Genomic DNA, 18174 nt, shown 5'->3' on the forward strand with positions numbered 1-18174 from the left:
GCACCCTGTTTTCAAAATAGAAATGGAAAGAAATTTAAAAACAGAAATGAAATAAGCCGGGGAAAGAATGACTTCCAGCCGCTGAGTTCTATGCCCGAGGAAGGATTTAAACCCAGGGATTCCTGCTCTTTCATCACTCAAATTGCACCTTATTTCTAGATGGAAAGTGGAAAGCAAGCTTCCTTTCTGAATACGATTTTCTTTCAGAAAAGAGTATTAGAACAGGGTGAAGGGGAAGCAGCTGCATATTTAGGAAAGAAATATCGCTAGTCTTAAGCTTAACACTTAAAGGGTTCCCCTCACACATATGTGGTAGTCGTTCCTGACTCTAGGGGGCAGTGCTCATCTCCGTTTCAAAGCTGAAAAGTCAGCGCTGTCCAAAGACGTCTCCGTGGTCATATGGCCGGCTTGACTCAACACCGAAGGTGTACAGAATACTGTTACCTTCCCATCAAAGGTGGTTCGTATTTTTCTACTTGCATTTTTACATGCTTTCGAACTGTTAGGTTGGCAGAAGCTGGGACAAGTAACGGGCACTCACTCCGTTACATGGCGCTAGGGCTTCGAACCGCCCCACTGCCGACCTTTCTGATCGACAAGCTCAGCGTCTTAGTCACTGAGCCACCGCATCCCAATCAAGCTTAACACTTACTTGTAGCCAAACTTATCCATGGCAACAGCCACATGTTTCGGAAATTGATCACATGTATAAACATTTCGATCATCCTCTGGAATGAGATCCACATCGTGGAAGAATATGCAGTCCCAATCCTCGTCTTTCATGGCTTCCTTGAAGCCCACATTCAAAAGCTTGGCCCGATTAAAAGTGTAACTTTCAGTCTGGGAAAGAAAATATAACAAAATAATTGACATGGATAAGCAACAGCCGTGAGGCATCACATCAGATGAGTTGCATATCCATCGGCCACATTTCCACAAAAACGGGGGCCATTTTAGACTAATTTCATGCTTACGGCATTCCGCTTCAAAGCCTGACTACTATTGTCTCCAGCTCAGATCACACAGTTTCTCTCTCTTCTCTTCAAGGTAACTAGAAGAGGTAGTGCCTTGGTACTCAACTGCTTTGAATTTGATACTTGACACATTTTCATGTGAAAACTTTGTCCCGGTACTCATTGTTTGTTTAGTATTCAAGCTAGAACTCGTCACTGTCGGTTGCCTTATGGGAAAAATGTGTTTAGCACTCATTTTTGGTACTCATTGTGCCTCCCGGAACCAATTAACATTTAGTACCAAGGTGCCACTGAGTTAGATACTGGTCACACCTTTATTTTCAGTTCCTAGTCCCAGTTCTCTATTTAAAATTTGAGTGTATAATCTTAATTTTCATTCCTGGTTCCACTTGGAGTCCTTGCCTAGTTCTAGTTTCTTTAAAAATTAAGTTGTTAAAAGTTCTGCACAGCAGAAAAACATCACACACTTTGGGGTTTAGAGGAGTAACTCCTGCAATCTTCTGCTATTGCTTCTCACTGCAGCCTAATTTTATACAAGCAGCTTTGTGTGAATGCTTGTTTCCAACTATCAAGGCTGAAAACTCAGAATTTCTAATACGATCTTTATGGCTAGTAGGGAGGAAAGCCCGCCAAGGCAATTTTCCAGATCAACTTATGCAGTGTTTCTCAACTCTGGCAGCTTTAAGATGTATGGACTTCAATTCCCAGAATTCCCCAGCTAACATTTGAAAGGTGCCAAGTTGAGAAACACTGACCTAGCAAAATTAAAGCTGAGCTACTAATCTCCTTTTTACACTTTCTCTGTGCCCAACACTAAGGAATCTTATAGCAGTGCTGGCACAGTGGTTAGAGCAGAAGCAGTACTGCAGGCTACTTCTGCTGACTGCCGGCTGCCAACAGTTTGGCAGTTCGATCCCGACCAGCTCAAGGTTGACCCAGCCTTCCATCCTTCCGAAGTTGGTAAAATGAGGACCCAGATTGTTGGGGGCAATAGGCTGACTTTGTAAACCGCTTAGAGAGGGCTGTGAAGCGGTATATAAGTTTAAGTGCTTTTGCTATTCTTGGTAATGGCCCTCCACCTCCATATTACCAGGTGGGGATGTGCTGGTGGACATTCTGTCAGAACAGCTTCCTTCCCACTGACTGAGGCATAGAATCCTGGGCCACAGGTATAGCCCACACATCGAACTGGAGACTGCTGACTGCAAGTAATTCCACAAGGGAAAAAACGGTGACGACTGTGCCACCTGCACCCCTGCTCTCCACTTCCTTGTTTTCATCCCAAACGCTTGTCTCCTTTCAAGAACTGTAGGAGGGTTTGTCCCCAGCTCCTGGAACTTGAACCAGTGCCATACCTGATGGATGATATAGATGCCATAGCTGAGCTGCTGTCGTTGCAGGAAAGGGTGCAAGTAATACAGCAGGTACTTGAGGTGCTGCTCCCGATTGCGGTGGGGGATGATGACGGCCGTTTTGTGAGTGGCATCACAGTCGGGGGGGCGGTAACGCCCCCCTTTGGTCACATAGGGATTCCTCCGTAGGACATCTTCAAGCGTCAATCCCAAGGGAAGCGTCACTCGAATGGGCCCTCCTGCACGCGAGCAGAGATGTATTAGTCCGGTTTCTTTCCTACTGCCCCATAGATCAGTGAATTAGAGCAGTGTTTTCCAAACTTGGCAACTTTTAAGATGGGTGGACTTCAACTCCCAGAATTCCTAGCCAACACACCAAGGAAGAAAATGGGTCAGGCTGCAGCAGTTTGAGGTTTTCTATCCTGATAGTTAGAACAATTAATTTCCTGACAGAACAATTAATCAGTGGAACAGAAGTTGCCTCCAGAAGTTGTGAATGTCCCAACACTGGAAATCTTTAAGATGTTGGATATCCGTTTGTCTGAAACGGTATAGGGTTTCCTGCCTAGGCAGGGGGTTGGACTAGAAGACCTCCAAGGTCCCTTCCAACTCTGCTATTGTATTGTATTGTATCCTCTCTTTGAACCAGCAGACTCAAGGAGTGGTCCAGCGTCAACATATGAGCGTCTGGGCTCTTTTTTTCTTCTAAAAAAGGCTTTCCGATATTCTATTCTGTGCCTGAAAAATAATCTGGGTCAGAGGCAGAGAACATAGAAGGGAATCTGTTGAAGCAGACCTTGATAAGAGTAATTCCAGCAGGGCTCTTCCTGTGCAGGCTTCTCATATTGGCTGCCTCTCCCTCCACCACCACCTCCAACCCCCATAACTGCTCTTTCAACAAAGCGACCTTTAAACTTGCCAGCCCCAAGTATAGTCTAGAACAGTGATGGCGAACATTTTTGTCCTCGCGTGCCAAAAGCCTGCATGCAGGACAGTGCGTGCATGCGTGCCCACACCCATAATACAATGCACGTGCAGCCCCCACCCCACCCCACCCCGCACCCGATTTTGAGCCTAGCAGGCCTCCCTGAAGCCTCCTGGGACCAAAAACGGGGCGCGGCCCCCTGCCCGCCTACGCTATTACAGGAGTTATGTCAGCCTTGTATGCCGTTTTATTCCTCTCTAGCATTCATCTCCATTGTTCAGTGATGCATTTCCTGCCTCTCTAGGATTTACCTCTATCTGCTCCTGTGAGGCACTTCCTGTTCCTGTTAGATGTATATCTATGGCTTGTATAGTGTTTTGCAGAGTCCCGAAAATCAGCTGGCCAGCGGTGCATGCTTGGTGGAGCTCAGCTGGGGCTCGCCTGCCGGCAGAGAGGCCTCCACATGCCATAGGTTCGCCATCATGAGTCTAGAACTAATCCTTATTTTCGAGGAAGCTGGCATTTCCTCTTTGCCACACACTTAAGCCACAAAACTCAAATTCTAGGTCCAAAGGTTATGAGAACTGATTATCACAGAGTTTTGGTTCACTTACCAAGAAAAGGAGAGACTTCAGGGCAGTAGGGAAGTTCCTCGGGGGGCAGAGGTGGCCGAGCAATCAGGCTGAGGTTGGCGTAGACATCCCCCGGCAGGGACGCGTTGGGGAAGCCACTCAGCATAGTCAATGTGCCCCCTTTGCAAAAAATGCCTAGGAAATAAGCAACGCGTTTCCGGTAGCCCTCGCGGTACAGCAGGGCCATCACCACCAGCTGCACTCCCAGGAAGAGCAGCAGGTAGCGGCCACGCATCTGGAGCATGGCGGCGCAGAGCCAAGATCATCTGTCCATGGTGTCCCTGGGGTGCAAGGCGGGGGCACCAATTAGGAAGGCGGAGGGAAACCAACCTGTGGAGAGATGAAACGAGGGAATTAGAGAGCTCGCTTTCCAGAATCACCCGTTAAAAATAGCATCCACGTTTAAAGAAAATAAAGGTTGCTCCCTACCGAAGCACTCTCAGATTTAAACATATATAAATTATTCATACACACACCCACACACTCATATGTACACACATATCCATATACACACAAATTTACATATACATACATATATACTGTATACACATACATACACATATCCATCTCTGTCTGTCTGTCTGTCTATCTATCATCTATCTATCTATCTATCTATCTATCTATCTATCTATCTATCTATATATATATATATATATATATATATAAAATGTTTTCATAGATTTTCACGGGTGTAGGTATGCTGGTTTTGTTGTAATTCGGGTCTTTTCCCGTGCAAGCTCCGTTCCTGTCCTCTATCATCCCCCGGAGTCCATTTAAGCTCACGCCAACTGCTTCTGTGATTCCATCCAGCCACCTCATTCTCTGTCGCCCCTTTCTTGTTTTGCCCTCCGTCTTTCCCAGCATGAGGCTCTTCTCCAGGGAGTCCTTCCTTCTCATTAGGTAGCCAAAGTCTTTGAGTTTCCGCTTCAGGATCTGGCTTTCTAAAGAGCAGTCAGGATGGATCTCCTCTAGGATTGACTGGTTTGATTGCCTTGCAGTTCAAGGGACTCACAGGAGTCTTCTCCAGCACTAATCTATCTAATCTATCTGTATCTATATCTATATTTATATCTAATCTATATCTAATCTATATACCCCTCTCTCTCTATATCTATCTATCTATCTATCTATCTATCTATCTATCTATCTATCTATCTATCTATCTATCTATCTATTCTCCTTGTATGATTGGGGCCTTAACGAGGTGAAGAGGTTTGTGTGGGTAAATGAGGCATTCGGCAAGCTAAGCATAATTTTCAAGAGCAACCTCCCCCTTTGCCTGAAAAGATTTTGATCAGTGTGTGCTACCTGCTCTGTGAAACATGGAAATTAACCTCACAATTGATGCAAAAGCTACGAGTGGCCTCAAAAGAGCCATGGAAAGATACATGCTCTGCAAGATAGAAAGACCTGCACATGGATTAGAAAACAAACAAAGATACGTGATATCGTCAAGAGAGTAAAAGAAGTGACATGGAAATGGGCTGGTCGCATAGCAAGAAGAACTGATGGCAGATAGACCAAGGCAGTCTTGGAATGGATCCCACTTGATCAAAAGCGTGCACGAAAGAGACCTAAAACAAGATGGATCAGCAAGTATTGTGGGCCCAATTGGCGAAGGAAAGCCAAGGACCGTATCGGTTGGAAACATGCGGAAGAGGCCTTCATCCTGCAGTGGATGGACAATGGCTAAAATGAGGGTGATAATATATTGTAATCAAGCATCTGTTATGAAAGGCATCCTTTCCCCACAGAATGGAAAGCCTCAGTGAGAAGATACGACTGTAGCACATGCTCACACCACCCAAAAACAGATTCCCTCCTCCCACTTCCCAATTAATTTTTCTTAGGAGAAAATGCATGGAGATTTGATCGTCTCATTGTCTTCTGTAACTGGCCCTAGTTAAAACCCTGGATTCGTGTCAGATATCTACTCCACTTTGGACTTCAACAATACAATGTCCTTTATCCTGCGGTTCCTATCCTTGGGGGTCCCTGCTGCAATCCCAGTCCCTCCTTCGAACAGCAGTAATATGTTACCGATGAGATGAAATCTCCTTAGAGCACGCTCAGGGGAAGAAGCACGCGCATGGCTGAAGGGCCTTCCTGCTTTGTCAAATGCATAATGCCCACAGGGAAAAGAGAGGAGGGCGGAAATGGATAGACAAGCACATTATTGCAAATAGGTGCACCGAAGAGGGGGAAAGGATGCTAAATGGCAGAGGAACAGAAAAACCTTGGTTCTTTTGGGGGCCATATTTCCTAGCGCCATATTTCCTAGCGCCTTACATTTTGTGCAGGATAAATTTGTTTCCTTCTGGATTTCTCCCAAGTTGCAGTTTGAGTGCAGACTGGAGTGTCAAACTCAAGGCCCGGGGGCCGGATCCCACCTGCAGGGTGCTTAGAACTGGCCCTGGAAGCAGAGAGGGACCAACCCGTGGTGCCTCTGCCAGTGAAAACGGAGCTCACGCGGGCCGCCTGTGGCTCTCCCGAGCTCCATTTTCGGTGGCAGAGGGATGCAGGAGGCAGGTGCAGCGGAAAACACAGCTTGGGAGCCCATTTTCGCTGGCAGAGCGCTTGGGCTACCACAGGCGCCCCCGGCACTAGTGACGTTAAGCTGGCCATGCCCCCCCCCCCCAATTCAACAACAACCCTGATGCGGCCCTCAATGAAATCAAGTTTGACACCCCTGCTTTAGGATGAACCCTTCCGTACCAAGCTCTTAACTTACTTACTCAGTTGCAGGAACCCAGGGACACCACAAGGTTTCTACTCAAAGGACTGGATTGCAACACAGAGGGAGGGCAAATTCCTTGGCTGCAAGCATGTTTTCCTGTTCAGCTCAAAGAGACCCACTAGGATTGCATGGTTACACCTATTCTACTGGACACCACAGGTGTCTTGACATCATGCCAGTTTGCAACAACTAAGAAGGAACAAGGAAGTGGCAGGAAAGATTTCTGAGTAAGACGTCACGGGATTAAGTGGGGAGCCAGAGGAACGAGAGTACGTCTAAAGGGCTTTGTTCCCTTAGGAAGAACATTATCTGTAGAAAGAGTTTCTATAGAAAGCTTGTCAGCTGTTTTGAGATCTCTCACGCAACTCCTGGCTCTAAACCTCTATTAGGAAAGCAGCTGTGTTCCAAACTTACTAAGGGACTAGCATACGAAGAAACTTCTTTCATTCCAACGAGATCCTTTTTCATCTTCAAAAATTGCTATGCTATCCCAAGCTAGACTTCTGTAGAATGTTTCACTTCTGTCTGCTTTTAGTGTTTTTTAAAAAAGTAATGTTCCAGCATTAATATGCAAATACATGATTTCCTTCATAACCAGCAAAAAAGAGCATAAACTGATTTTACAGTCGGTATGCAAATACAGAAAAATATTTGCGTCTAATTAGAGAGAGAGAGAGAGAGAGAGACACAGACAGACAGACAGACAGACAGACAGACACTGTATATGTATTATAACAGCTTTTCATCTTGTTTCCTATTAGGAAACAGTAGCTTTTTATTCATTAGATATTTATTGACAGTCGAGATAAACTTTAACCTGCCTGCATCGTATGTGCCAAGTCATTTGGAACATGAATGCAAAATAAATTCCACTTTCACAAACTCCACTACTTGAAGTAGGATAGTTAGTGAGTAATTTTTGCAGCCTACATTGCTCTCAAGTATGTTGGGTGAAACACTTCAGATCCCGCAGAGATGTGAATTTCTCTCCCCTTTTTCTCCCCCCGCCCTCTCTCTCTCTCTTAGCACTTAGACTTATATACCACTTCATAGTGCTTTTACAGCCCTCTCTAAGCAGTTTACAGAGTCAGCTTCTTGCCCCCAACAATCTGGGTCCTCATTTTACCCACCTCTGAAGGATGGAAGGCTGAGTCCACCTTGAGCCTGAGTTGAATCGAACTGCCAAACTGAAGTTAGCAGTCAGCTGAAGTAGCCTGCAGTACTGCACTCTAACCACTGCGCCCCCTCAGCTGTTATCTCTCTCTCCTACATATAATCTTGGTTCAGGCCCCACAAAAAGGAACGGAGGGTTGTACTGGCATGCAAAATGTTGAGCATCCATCATTTGTGCAAGGTCCATTCAACATTGCTCTGTGCCTTGACATGGCTTCCCGTCTTACAGCACAGTGAAATCCCTAAATCCAGACTTGCAAAAGCAGAGAGGGGAAAAGAACAGGATGCATGTCAGGTAGGGCTGATAACCAGGCGAGGAACAGATACAAGTAAGATAATGCTCCTTTGCTGCTTCTAACACAAGTCCCGGCTGCTCATAAAGAAAAGATAAAGGCTCCCTCAAGTCAATTAAATTGATCAATGTTCGATAAAGATGATCTCAGCGCTATCACTGAAACTGAACATACCTAAGAGAAACCCTGAATTCGGAGAACGAAACACGGGGAGGAGAAACCCTCAAGGTTAGAAAAAGCATCTTCTTCTTCCCCTTTCAGAACAGAACAGAAGATTTTGATTTCGAGGATTTGGATCATGGAGGCAATGAATTGTGTCCCTTCCTTCCCATGGAAGAAATAAAATCCAATACTTGGATTCCTCTTACCGTTGTTCCCCGAAAATAAGACAGGGTTTTCTTTTCTTTTGACCCCCCCCCCTGAAATAAGCGCTCGGCCTTATTTTCGGGGAGGTCTTATTATTTTTGAGGTGGTGGAGGAGGCGGAGAGTGTGGTCACCTCATGGCTGTGTCTCTGGGCCTACCACTCTATTTGCGGCAGCCACTGGCGTGACAGAAGAGGCGCGGTGTCTAGGGTTGCAGGAACAGCCGTTAGGTAAGGGCGTGTGGAGTGCATGGAGCATGTTCCCCCTTCCCTTCCCCCCCCCCCCGGCCACCTCACCTCATGTTGTTTGCATGGCAAGCAAACAGAGGAAATTGTGGGGTCCGGCTGCGTATGTGTTGCGATATTTTTGGGGAGGGCTTATTTTAGCGCATGTGCTCAAAAGTCCGATTGGACTTATTATCCAGAGAGGTCTTATTTTGGGGAAAACAGGGTATTATTCCAAGCTCCCTGCAAATTTCTCTTCCTATAAATATCACACCCAAAACCAATTAGTGAATTATCAGGCATTTACTGCAAGCCCATTTTGGACTTTGGTGTGGAATTTAAAACGGCCTGATAAAACTGAAGAAACATATCGATCTTTATGAAATAAAACTGACTGATTCGCCGCAATAGAACAGGATGTAGCTCATTAACTGGTAATAAATTAATAAAGTCCCAATGGGCTGCTGCCCAAGTTAGGACAAAGGCTTGATAAAATATTCTTCATGGACTCCATGTTCACGCTTACCTTCCTGATATGCATTTTATCTCCCCAACCTTCCTGCCCTGCGCTCCAAACACAAAGCCAACAGGTAGAACTATCACAATATCTAACGCTCCTTGAAAATCCCCACAGCCAACGCCTTTGCCCCCTTTCTATGGCTCCTCTTCCTCTCCTTCCCCATCTTTTGCCAGCTTCTTCCTGGGACCTCCACCAGCACATCAATCCAACCATGACCAAGAGTGTCCAGAACACTGGCCAGTCCTGTTAAAAAGAGACCTTATTCCTTGAACTTACATTCTGAGTCTCCAAGTAGAGGTAATATTGGAAAAAAAGTAATATGGGGCAGGGGGGGCGGAGTCTTCAGGGATAAAGTTCCCCTCTAGGGATTGTCTAACCCCGACCATCTTCTTTGATCAGTGAGTAAGAAAGAATGAACTCAAAAGCATAAAACCAAATGCTTGACAAATAGTCCTTCCCAGTTCTTTCATATTTCTTCACACATCATCGTCAAGGAATGAAAATTGCAAAATAAGAGGTTTTTCACTCGCTGGAGCAGTGTCTGCTCCTCTTCCAGCAGAGAAATGAGATCGGAAGGACCCAGCTCCCAAAGGGCAGGCCAAGAGCTCCCGTCTTACAATTTCCTTAATGGTCATGTTTCATTGGTGGTATGCAACTCAATCTGATTCTTATGGAAAAAGCCATTCTGCTTGGGATTTGGCTAATCCCCATAGGAATGTTTTAAGGTTACTCTTTCCACTATGAAAGGCCTTTATTTCTGCTTGGCAAGACTTCCTAAAGCATTGAGAGCGGGAGGAGGCAGGGAGATCAACTGTGTGTGATTTGTGGTAGCCTGGAAGTAATATATAGATATGCAGTCATGGTTTGTATGTGGATCATATCTCCAGCAAGCTTTGTAGGGGGACATCCATCTATCTATCTATCCATCCATCATCCATCCATCCATCCATCCATCCATCCATCTATCTATCCATCTATCTATGGCAAATATCACTCACTCATCACGAAATCTCCAGAACCATAAAGCCTACAAACTTGAAATTTGACACGTATGTTGCTCTTGGATTTTTTGAAATGACCATCAGATCATTTGTATTTCTTATGCAGTAATGAACACACTCTGATGCTAAGTTCTACTCCCCCTCCCCACCTGAAAAGAACTCTGTTCCAACTGCCAGTTGACTCACATTCCGTTACCTCAGTTCAAACTGGCAGACGTTCCGTTCTTTCACTCAGGAGTGGTCTGGGGCTCCTTACAGTACTAAATGTCGGTACCTCACCAAAATGTCTTCCACCTATGGAACTGTTTCCGGACTCAAGGTGGCGGGAGTGATATTCCCTTATGTGTTTCAATCACCGACCACCACTGAACCAACAGATTGTGAACTGAATTTCTCCTGCATAGCCCGATCACATAGTTTTGTCACGAAGCACAGGTATCCAGCTAGTATTACATATAATCATCAAAAATTGGAAGGAGTCTTGTGGCATCTTTTCAAACTACTGAAATAAGAGTTTATTAAAAGGTATAAGCTTTTGTTAGTTACAGTTCTATGGCCACTCCCTGAAATTAATGAAGTGAGCTGTAGTTCACAAACCACTATGGCTTTTCATTAAATGTGTAAGACTGAAAAGGTGCTGCCACACTCCTCCTGATTTCTGTATGAGCTTGTGTAGATTAATAGCTGGTTCACTCTTTGCCAATTGGATTTCAGTGTGACTTGGTTGGTCATACAATTCTGGTTTTATAAAAATAATAATACTGACTAAAAAACAAACAATATGGCAATGTTGCAACAGTGATCAATTGGAATATCTGCAAGAAATGTCTACTTTAGAATTTAAATGGATAGAGACTTGCCACGTAACACCCCCGACTTGATCAGAAAGCTGAAAAAGTCTGAATAGTGACAGAACCTGGAGGCAACAGAATACAAGACAAATTTGCAACTTATCAGAGATACTGCAAATAGAAGTAGAATGACTGCGGCAAAAGAAAGCAAAGATAGTACCAATAGACTTTGGGTGCAATCCTAAAACATCTGTATACCTGTGGCATTAACAAAATCATCAGTTCAATTGCAAAAGGCAATTTTACTCGGTCCACGATAGAAAGTGTCCTCACATACTGCATTACACTGGTTTAATTGCTGTGGACAGGAAGGCGTTACAGAGAGTGATCAATTCAGCACGAGAAACCATTGGTTACCCTCTAATGCTACTGGATAACATTGCCAGGTCTCACTGCTTTTAGCAGAGTAAGGAAGATACTCAGAGATGATTCACACCCTGGTCAGTGTCTCTTCGCAAGTCTACCATCGGGCAGAAGACATCAAAGGATAGCCAGTCAAACAAATTGTTTTAAAAATAGTTTCTATCCTTGGGCTGTCAGACTCTTAAAACACAACCACAATCACTCCATGCACATGAAGAAATGTATGACTAGTTTTTCTTTCTTTTTCCACCCTAATGACTTGCATAGGGATTATTCTTTATTTATGTTGTTTGTATTTGTTGACATGGATTGCACCAGTGAGGCTAAAACCAATTTTGTTGTATACATGATGTACAATGACAATAAAACATTTTCAATAATCCCTTTTAACCCCATCAAACAATATCTCCCCATTCCAGGTCTTTGGAAAGGACTTGATAAGATAGTCCCAAAGGGTTTCCGAACGAGTGCAAAAGACCAGATGACAGCAAGAATATAAATCCTTCCATTCCCCACCATTCAGTCAGAACGGAAGAAACTTCTTGGATGAGAAGCGAAACGTCTTCTTCGGATGACTGAGAATCGCCGTAGACTCGACTTGATAGCTAGATAAAAAATGCCAAATCCAGTATGAACATTTGGCTGACTGTGCAGCCAACAATGAAAATGATTTTGCAAACGCGAATGCTGCCCTCCCGTTAGATATTCTGTCCCTAACAAGGAGCCGCTTCACACATCCAGAAGGCGAGAACTAAACCATCCAATCTACCAACAAAGAAGAAAGCAAAACACCGGAAGTATTGCATAGAGGTGGCTTAAATCCATATGTAAACGTAAGAGTAAGGACTACAAGCGTTGCAAGACTTGCAAGCGTTGTAACAAGCACATGTAAAAAAAAGCGTAAAAAACATTTCGGTTTAATCAACCTGTCCACCTCTGTTCACAAATAACGGAGCGGAATAAAAAGCATATAATTAATCCCTTAGAAAGTAGGTACGTCAATATCTGCACCATTTGTAAAAAATAACAACTGGCCCTGAGGATCTCTTCGTCTACTGCAGATGAATTTTTTTCATCTGCAATGAAGAAGACAGCTTCTACAAATAAAATGCGATTACCGTATTTTTTGGAGTATAAGACGCTCTGAAGTATAAGATGCACCCAGATTTTGGGGAGGAAAACAAGGGAAAAATATGTATCTGCCTCTGCCTCCCAGCAATTTGCCTCCTTGCAACAAACAGTACAGGCAATATACACTGTTTGTAGTGTTACATTTCAGACTATACTTGTACAGATACTGTTCAAATTGATGTGCTTTCTGGAAGTATAGTTATTATCTGCTATTTAAAAGAAGATTCAATAGTACTGGGCCTCTTCAGATCAAGCATTTATTTTTAAAAATAAATGTTAAGCTGTCTAGAACAATCATAAAGCAGTCTTTAAAAAATAAGCCTAATAATTTGAACATTCTATAGGCATTTATAGTTATTGACTTACCTCCTTGCAGAAAACAGCCTGTTTAGAACAAGAAAAAAAAATCTGTCTCTACTTCCCAGCAATTTGCCACGTGAAGCAAACAGCAAGTTTCACTTGCAATTTCTCCCCATTTGCTGCAAGGGCAATTTCTCCCCATTTGCTGTAAATTGCTGGGAGGCAGAGGCCAAAGGGTTTGGGTGGGTGAGGCTATATTCAGCGTATAAGACGCACCCAAATTTTCATCCTCTTTTAGGGGGGAGGAAAGGTGCATCTTATACTCCAAAAAATACAGTAGCAACTTTTAAGAGATGAGCATATTGTCACTGAAGCCTTAAGTAAAAATTATGAGGGTTTATAGAAGACCTGAGCCTCATAAGGTTTTCATTGAGCTATATCCTGGACAGCTATTCCTATAAAGCCCAGTCACGTACTTATCCAGTGAAATATTTCCTTCAAAACATGCAGAAATATACATATATCTACTTCTTAACCTTAAATCGCTTCCAGGTTTTGTAAAGGAGGTGCAAGTATCATCACCAATATAAAGGAGGAAATCTAGGAATGCAAAGAACCAGCTGATTTGTCTGATGAATGCTCAAAATAGGAAAAAAATAATCTAGTATGCAGTTTCTTTTAACAATAGAACTACAGAGTAACAGAGTTGGAAGGGACCTTGGAGGTTTTCTAGTCCAACCCCCTGCTCAGGCACGAAACCCTGCACCATTTCAGACAAATGGTTATCCAATCTCTTCTTAAAAACATCCAGTGATGGACCATTTACAACTTCTGGAGCCAAATCTTTTCACTGATTAATAGTTCTAATTGTCAGGAAATTTCTCCTTAGTGCTAGCTTGGTTCCCGCTTTGATTAGTTTCCATCCATTGCTACTTGTCCTGCCTTAGGGTGCTTTGGAGAATAGGTTGACACCCCCCCCTCTCTTCTCTGACTTTTAATGTTCAAAAGACAAAAAAGAACCCTATACAATGACCACAATTGTACTTGAAGCAGTCCCCATTTCACAGCTGAGATGAGTGTGGTTAGTTAGATATCTTCTGTGACCCAGGGCAAAGCTTCCTGGAGTCCATATTGGGCAGAGACAGAAATGAATCAACCTTTCAGTTCACACCTGGAGTAGCACTCTGGTTCTTTAATCTGGGGACAGCATTTTGCCAAGTCTTCCATCAGTTCATTCAGAAATAATAAGTGCTTCATATTAAGGATAAAGCAATACTGTACACGTACGCACACACGCACACGCACACACGGATTCCAAAAAAATTACTACAGGTTCTGCGGGTGTGGCTTTGTGGGCATAGCCGAGGAAGGATATTGCAAAATCCCCATTTCCTCCCCCACCCCATTAACCTGCTTTCCAGCTCCCTTCTCCTGTTCAGGGCAACAAAAGAAGATCAGCTGGGAGGCAGCAGGGGCGTGGCCAGCCTATTTGCCGGTTCTCCGAACTACTCAAATTTTCCACTACTGGTCCTCCAGAACCTGTCAGAACTGGATGAATACCACCTCCGATACACACAGACAGATACACACACATATATGTATGTATATATTTATATACAGTATGAAATTGCTGCTCTTCAGAGAGAAACAGGGCCAATCCAGCTTGTTAACTTCTCAGCTACGTGGCCACCTGAGAAATCTTTTAAAAAATACTGTGCCAACATACATTTTTTAAAATATATATATATATATATTTGTTAAGCAAATGTATGTGGCTGCCTGATTCATATTAACGCAGCTTTGTTTATTCAGCAGAACTATGGCAAAACCTTTGTTTCCTGGAGTGCAGGATTTGCCTGACTCCAATTTCAACAGAGTTTCTGCAATGAATCAGAGACACTAAAAAGATGCGATCAGTTAGAACCAGGGCAGGCAGCCAGGCCAACAAGCCCTAAGGCAGGCCGACAAAACTTGGCATTTACTCAGAGTAATATATAGTCCTTTCGAGCCAATAGCATTCAGCCAATTTAAACAGGAAGTGGAACGCTGCTGGTGCAAAGCAAAAACCAGGAAACTGGGAGGGTGGGTGGGTGGGTGGAAGGGAGGGGAGGGGGGCCACAGATCCAGAATGTGTAGTGCCTTCAGAAGAAGAAGGGTAGAACTTAGTCAACACCAGATGTCACTTCTCCAACAGATAGCAGCTCTCTGAACTAGCTCATGTCATTTGCTAAAAGGTAAAGGTTTCCCTCACGCATATGTGCTAGTCATTCCCGACTCTAGGGGGCGGTGTTCATTTCCATTTCAAAGCCAAAGAGCTAGCGCTGTCCGAAGACATCTCCATGGTCATGTGGCCACCATGACTCAACGCCAAAGGCACACAGAACGCTGTAACCTTCCCACCAAAGGTGGTTCCTATTTTTCTACTTGCATTTTTTTTTTTTTACATGCTTTCGAACTGCTAGGTTGGCAGAAGCTGGGACAAGGAGCGGGAACTCACTCTTGTTACACAGTGCTAGGGATTCGAACCGTCCAACTGCCGACCTTTGTGATCGACAAGCTCGGCAACTTAGCCACTGAGGCACCGCGTCCTTCTCGTTTGCTAAACAGTCCCAATTTGTTTCCCCCACCCCCCACCCCAAGATGAGCCCAGCATTCACTACAGTAAACATGGACAGAACGACACAGATATAATTCCAACTCAAAACAACCAAACAAGAGATTGCCTCTCAAGAACCGAACCATTACTTGGGATGTTTTTCCGTAGCTCCTAGATGAATTCTTGGCTGCCTATTTTACTTATTATTCTCTAGGGAAACAGACAGAAGCCATAGGAGAGTTAAGCAATGGTTCATTAACTCCAATTCCCAGAGCACAGTTTGCATTCTGTTGCTTAGACAACAGATAGGTTACCAAGATTCCACGCTTGGATCTAGTCTTTCTTAAAGGGCTATCTGATCTAGAAGAAGGTGTGTTTTTTTAAATGACACAAGCCCCAGCTTGCAAACAACACCCACTCTATTTTGACAACTTAAATTCAAGGGCATGTGTAATACATTTTTTTTGAAGTCCACAGATCTTGATTTAATGCATTCAAAAGACAAATGGCTTCATCTGAATCCATGAATTCTTCTAGGAACTTTTTTGGGGGGGGGGTCTTCTCACAGAGGGAGTAACCTGGGCATGCAAATCTGAAAGCCTTTTAGAGCGATTCCAAATCTCTAAGAGTTGCGACGTAATTTTTCATTTGCTGGTTTTTTTTCATGTAAAAGTTTTACTTTTTTTTTTAACAGATAAAAAATGGCAAAGAGAATTTTTAAAAGGTAAAATATACAGGAGGTAAACAGACAGGAGATTTAAAAACCTGTAAATGGCTACAATTTCCCTTACATCATTAATTAGGAATAATTGAATGTGTTACGTTAAGGAACCCAAAAACTCAAAACTTCAAAAGTTAACATAGTATGAATCACCAAATCTTTTGCTGATAAACACTGAACTGCAATTTTTAATGTAATAGGAGAAAGTATAAACATATGATTACAGAGTAAATAATAGATTCCCTTCCTATTTGTATTTCATATGATTTGATTGTAACAGTTGAATCCTACCACTTCATATACCGCATGCTCTCAATTTATACCCTCTCAATTCTCTTAAAAAATGAGGTCGTGGTGCATGTTTTGGGCTCATGTAATTTTTATTGTACAACATAATTCATTTCATCTTTCATTCTACCGAATCCTTTAGATGATAGATAGGAAACTATCTTAAGAGATCATCTGATTTAGCATCCCTTTTTAATCCATTTAAGTTGTGGCTAGTCCAACAACTGGAGGTTTTTAAGAAGCGATTGGACAACTCTTCATCTGAAATGGCATATGGTTTCCTGCATAAACAGGAGTGGGTGGGTGGAGTAGAAGACCTCCAAGGTCCCTTCCAACTCGGTTATTCTGTTCACACAGGAGGTGAATGTAATGGCATTCCAGCCTTTATTTAAATAGCTCTGAAGAAAGGAACATCCCTCTCAAATTTCCAGAGATTACCTCCTGTCAACTAATTCCTGTTAGTTTTTTCCCCCTTAAATTTTAGTTAAAAACTGCTTTCCTTCCATTTCTGTCTCCTGGGCTCTAGTCCTAAGGCACAGTAATGAAACACAGTTTTGTTTGTGTACCTGAAGAAATAACCGTTGCAATCTGCGCAGAAGGAAAAAAATGTGCAATAAATCTGAGTTAGCTATTTAAAAGTATATGTGTGGACATGCACATACTCACAAGAACAAAACGGCTTCACAATCAAAGCTAAGTTTTGTCTACCCTGGTTCAGAGATAAGAAGCTACACAGAAAACGATTAGCCAAGCTGATCCAAGTGTTGAAATGTGTTTTATATGGGGAACACTAAAACAAAGTGTATTACTTTTCCTTTGAAAAAGGGAATAAGATAGTGGCATGAAAATATTTCACTTCATCATTGAAGGAAGCTAGAGAGAACTTCCTGTTACTATAATAAACATTCAGAATCATCCAATGAAAAGGGGTCAGTTATAGATGCAAAAGAAACTACCAATGTATTTCTTCGTGCAATGCACAAGCCATCCAATGCAATTTGCTTATCATCAGGAATGGCAATGGCCACAGACTTTGGTAACTTTCAGAGGTAATCAGGCGAACGAACAGAAGAAAAACTGAAATTGACGGAGCAAAACTCATCTGCTGCCATGGCCACCACCACAGAACACTTAAGTCTATGTTCAGGGTTTACCTTTTTTTAAAAAAAAATTAATTACTGAATTTACACCCTGCCTTTCTGTTCAAAAATAAACCTTAAGGCAGTTTGCTGCCATTAAAAGCAGGTGGAGGGTAAAATTATTCCAATAAAATCGGTCATTAAAATTCAAGTGTTGGGAGAAAACAACAGGAGAAAAACGCCTCCTTGCTTCTGAACTTCGGACTATCGTACTTTTGAAAAGTTTGCTAGTCTGGAGTTCAGAAGCAAGATGTACACTCCTGTGGGTTTTTTTCCCCAACAAGGAGAAAACTCCGACTCTAAGGAGGGTCAGACTTGATTTGCATTTGGATGGGAGATTAAATGCCATCTCAAAATCCAGGACTGGATCTTAGTTTGGTAAATGCAAAACAAAAACAACTGCATTTGAAAGAAGCCAATGGCAAATAGCAGCTTCTCTGCTGTTCCCAGTACCAAGGGGCTATCCAGGAATTACAGGTAGTCCTTGACTTACAACCACAATTGAGCTAAACATTTCTGCTGCTAAGCAAGATATTCAGTAAGCTTGTTTTGCCCCATTTTAAGACCTTTCTTGCCACAGCTGTTAAAGT

General features: G+C 43.1%; 1 protein-coding gene across 1 annotated transcript in view; it reads right to left on the reverse strand.

Moving 5' to 3' along the window:
* LOC309396613 (beta-1,4-galactosyltransferase 3-like) overlaps positions 1 to 18174 on the reverse strand; it is a 29286-nt gene that overhangs the window by 4159 nt on the left and 6953 nt on the right. The window contains exons 2-4 of the mRNA XM_081961891.1: positions 3866 to 4213; positions 2330 to 2565; positions 653 to 840 (exon numbers count right to left, since the gene is read on the reverse strand). Coding sequence (XP_081818017.1) covers positions 653 to 840; positions 2330 to 2565; positions 3866 to 4127 — 686 coding nt within the window. The 5' untranslated portion in view covers positions 4128 to 4213. The remainder of the gene's footprint in view (positions 1 to 652; positions 841 to 2329; positions 2566 to 3865; positions 4214 to 18174) is intronic.

This window comes from Natrix helvetica (assembly GCF_964273705.1).
Source record: "Natrix helvetica genome assembly, chromosome: 9".
NCBI classification, from domain to species: domain Eukaryota; kingdom Metazoa; phylum Chordata; class Lepidosauria; order Squamata; family Natricidae; genus Natrix; species Natrix helvetica.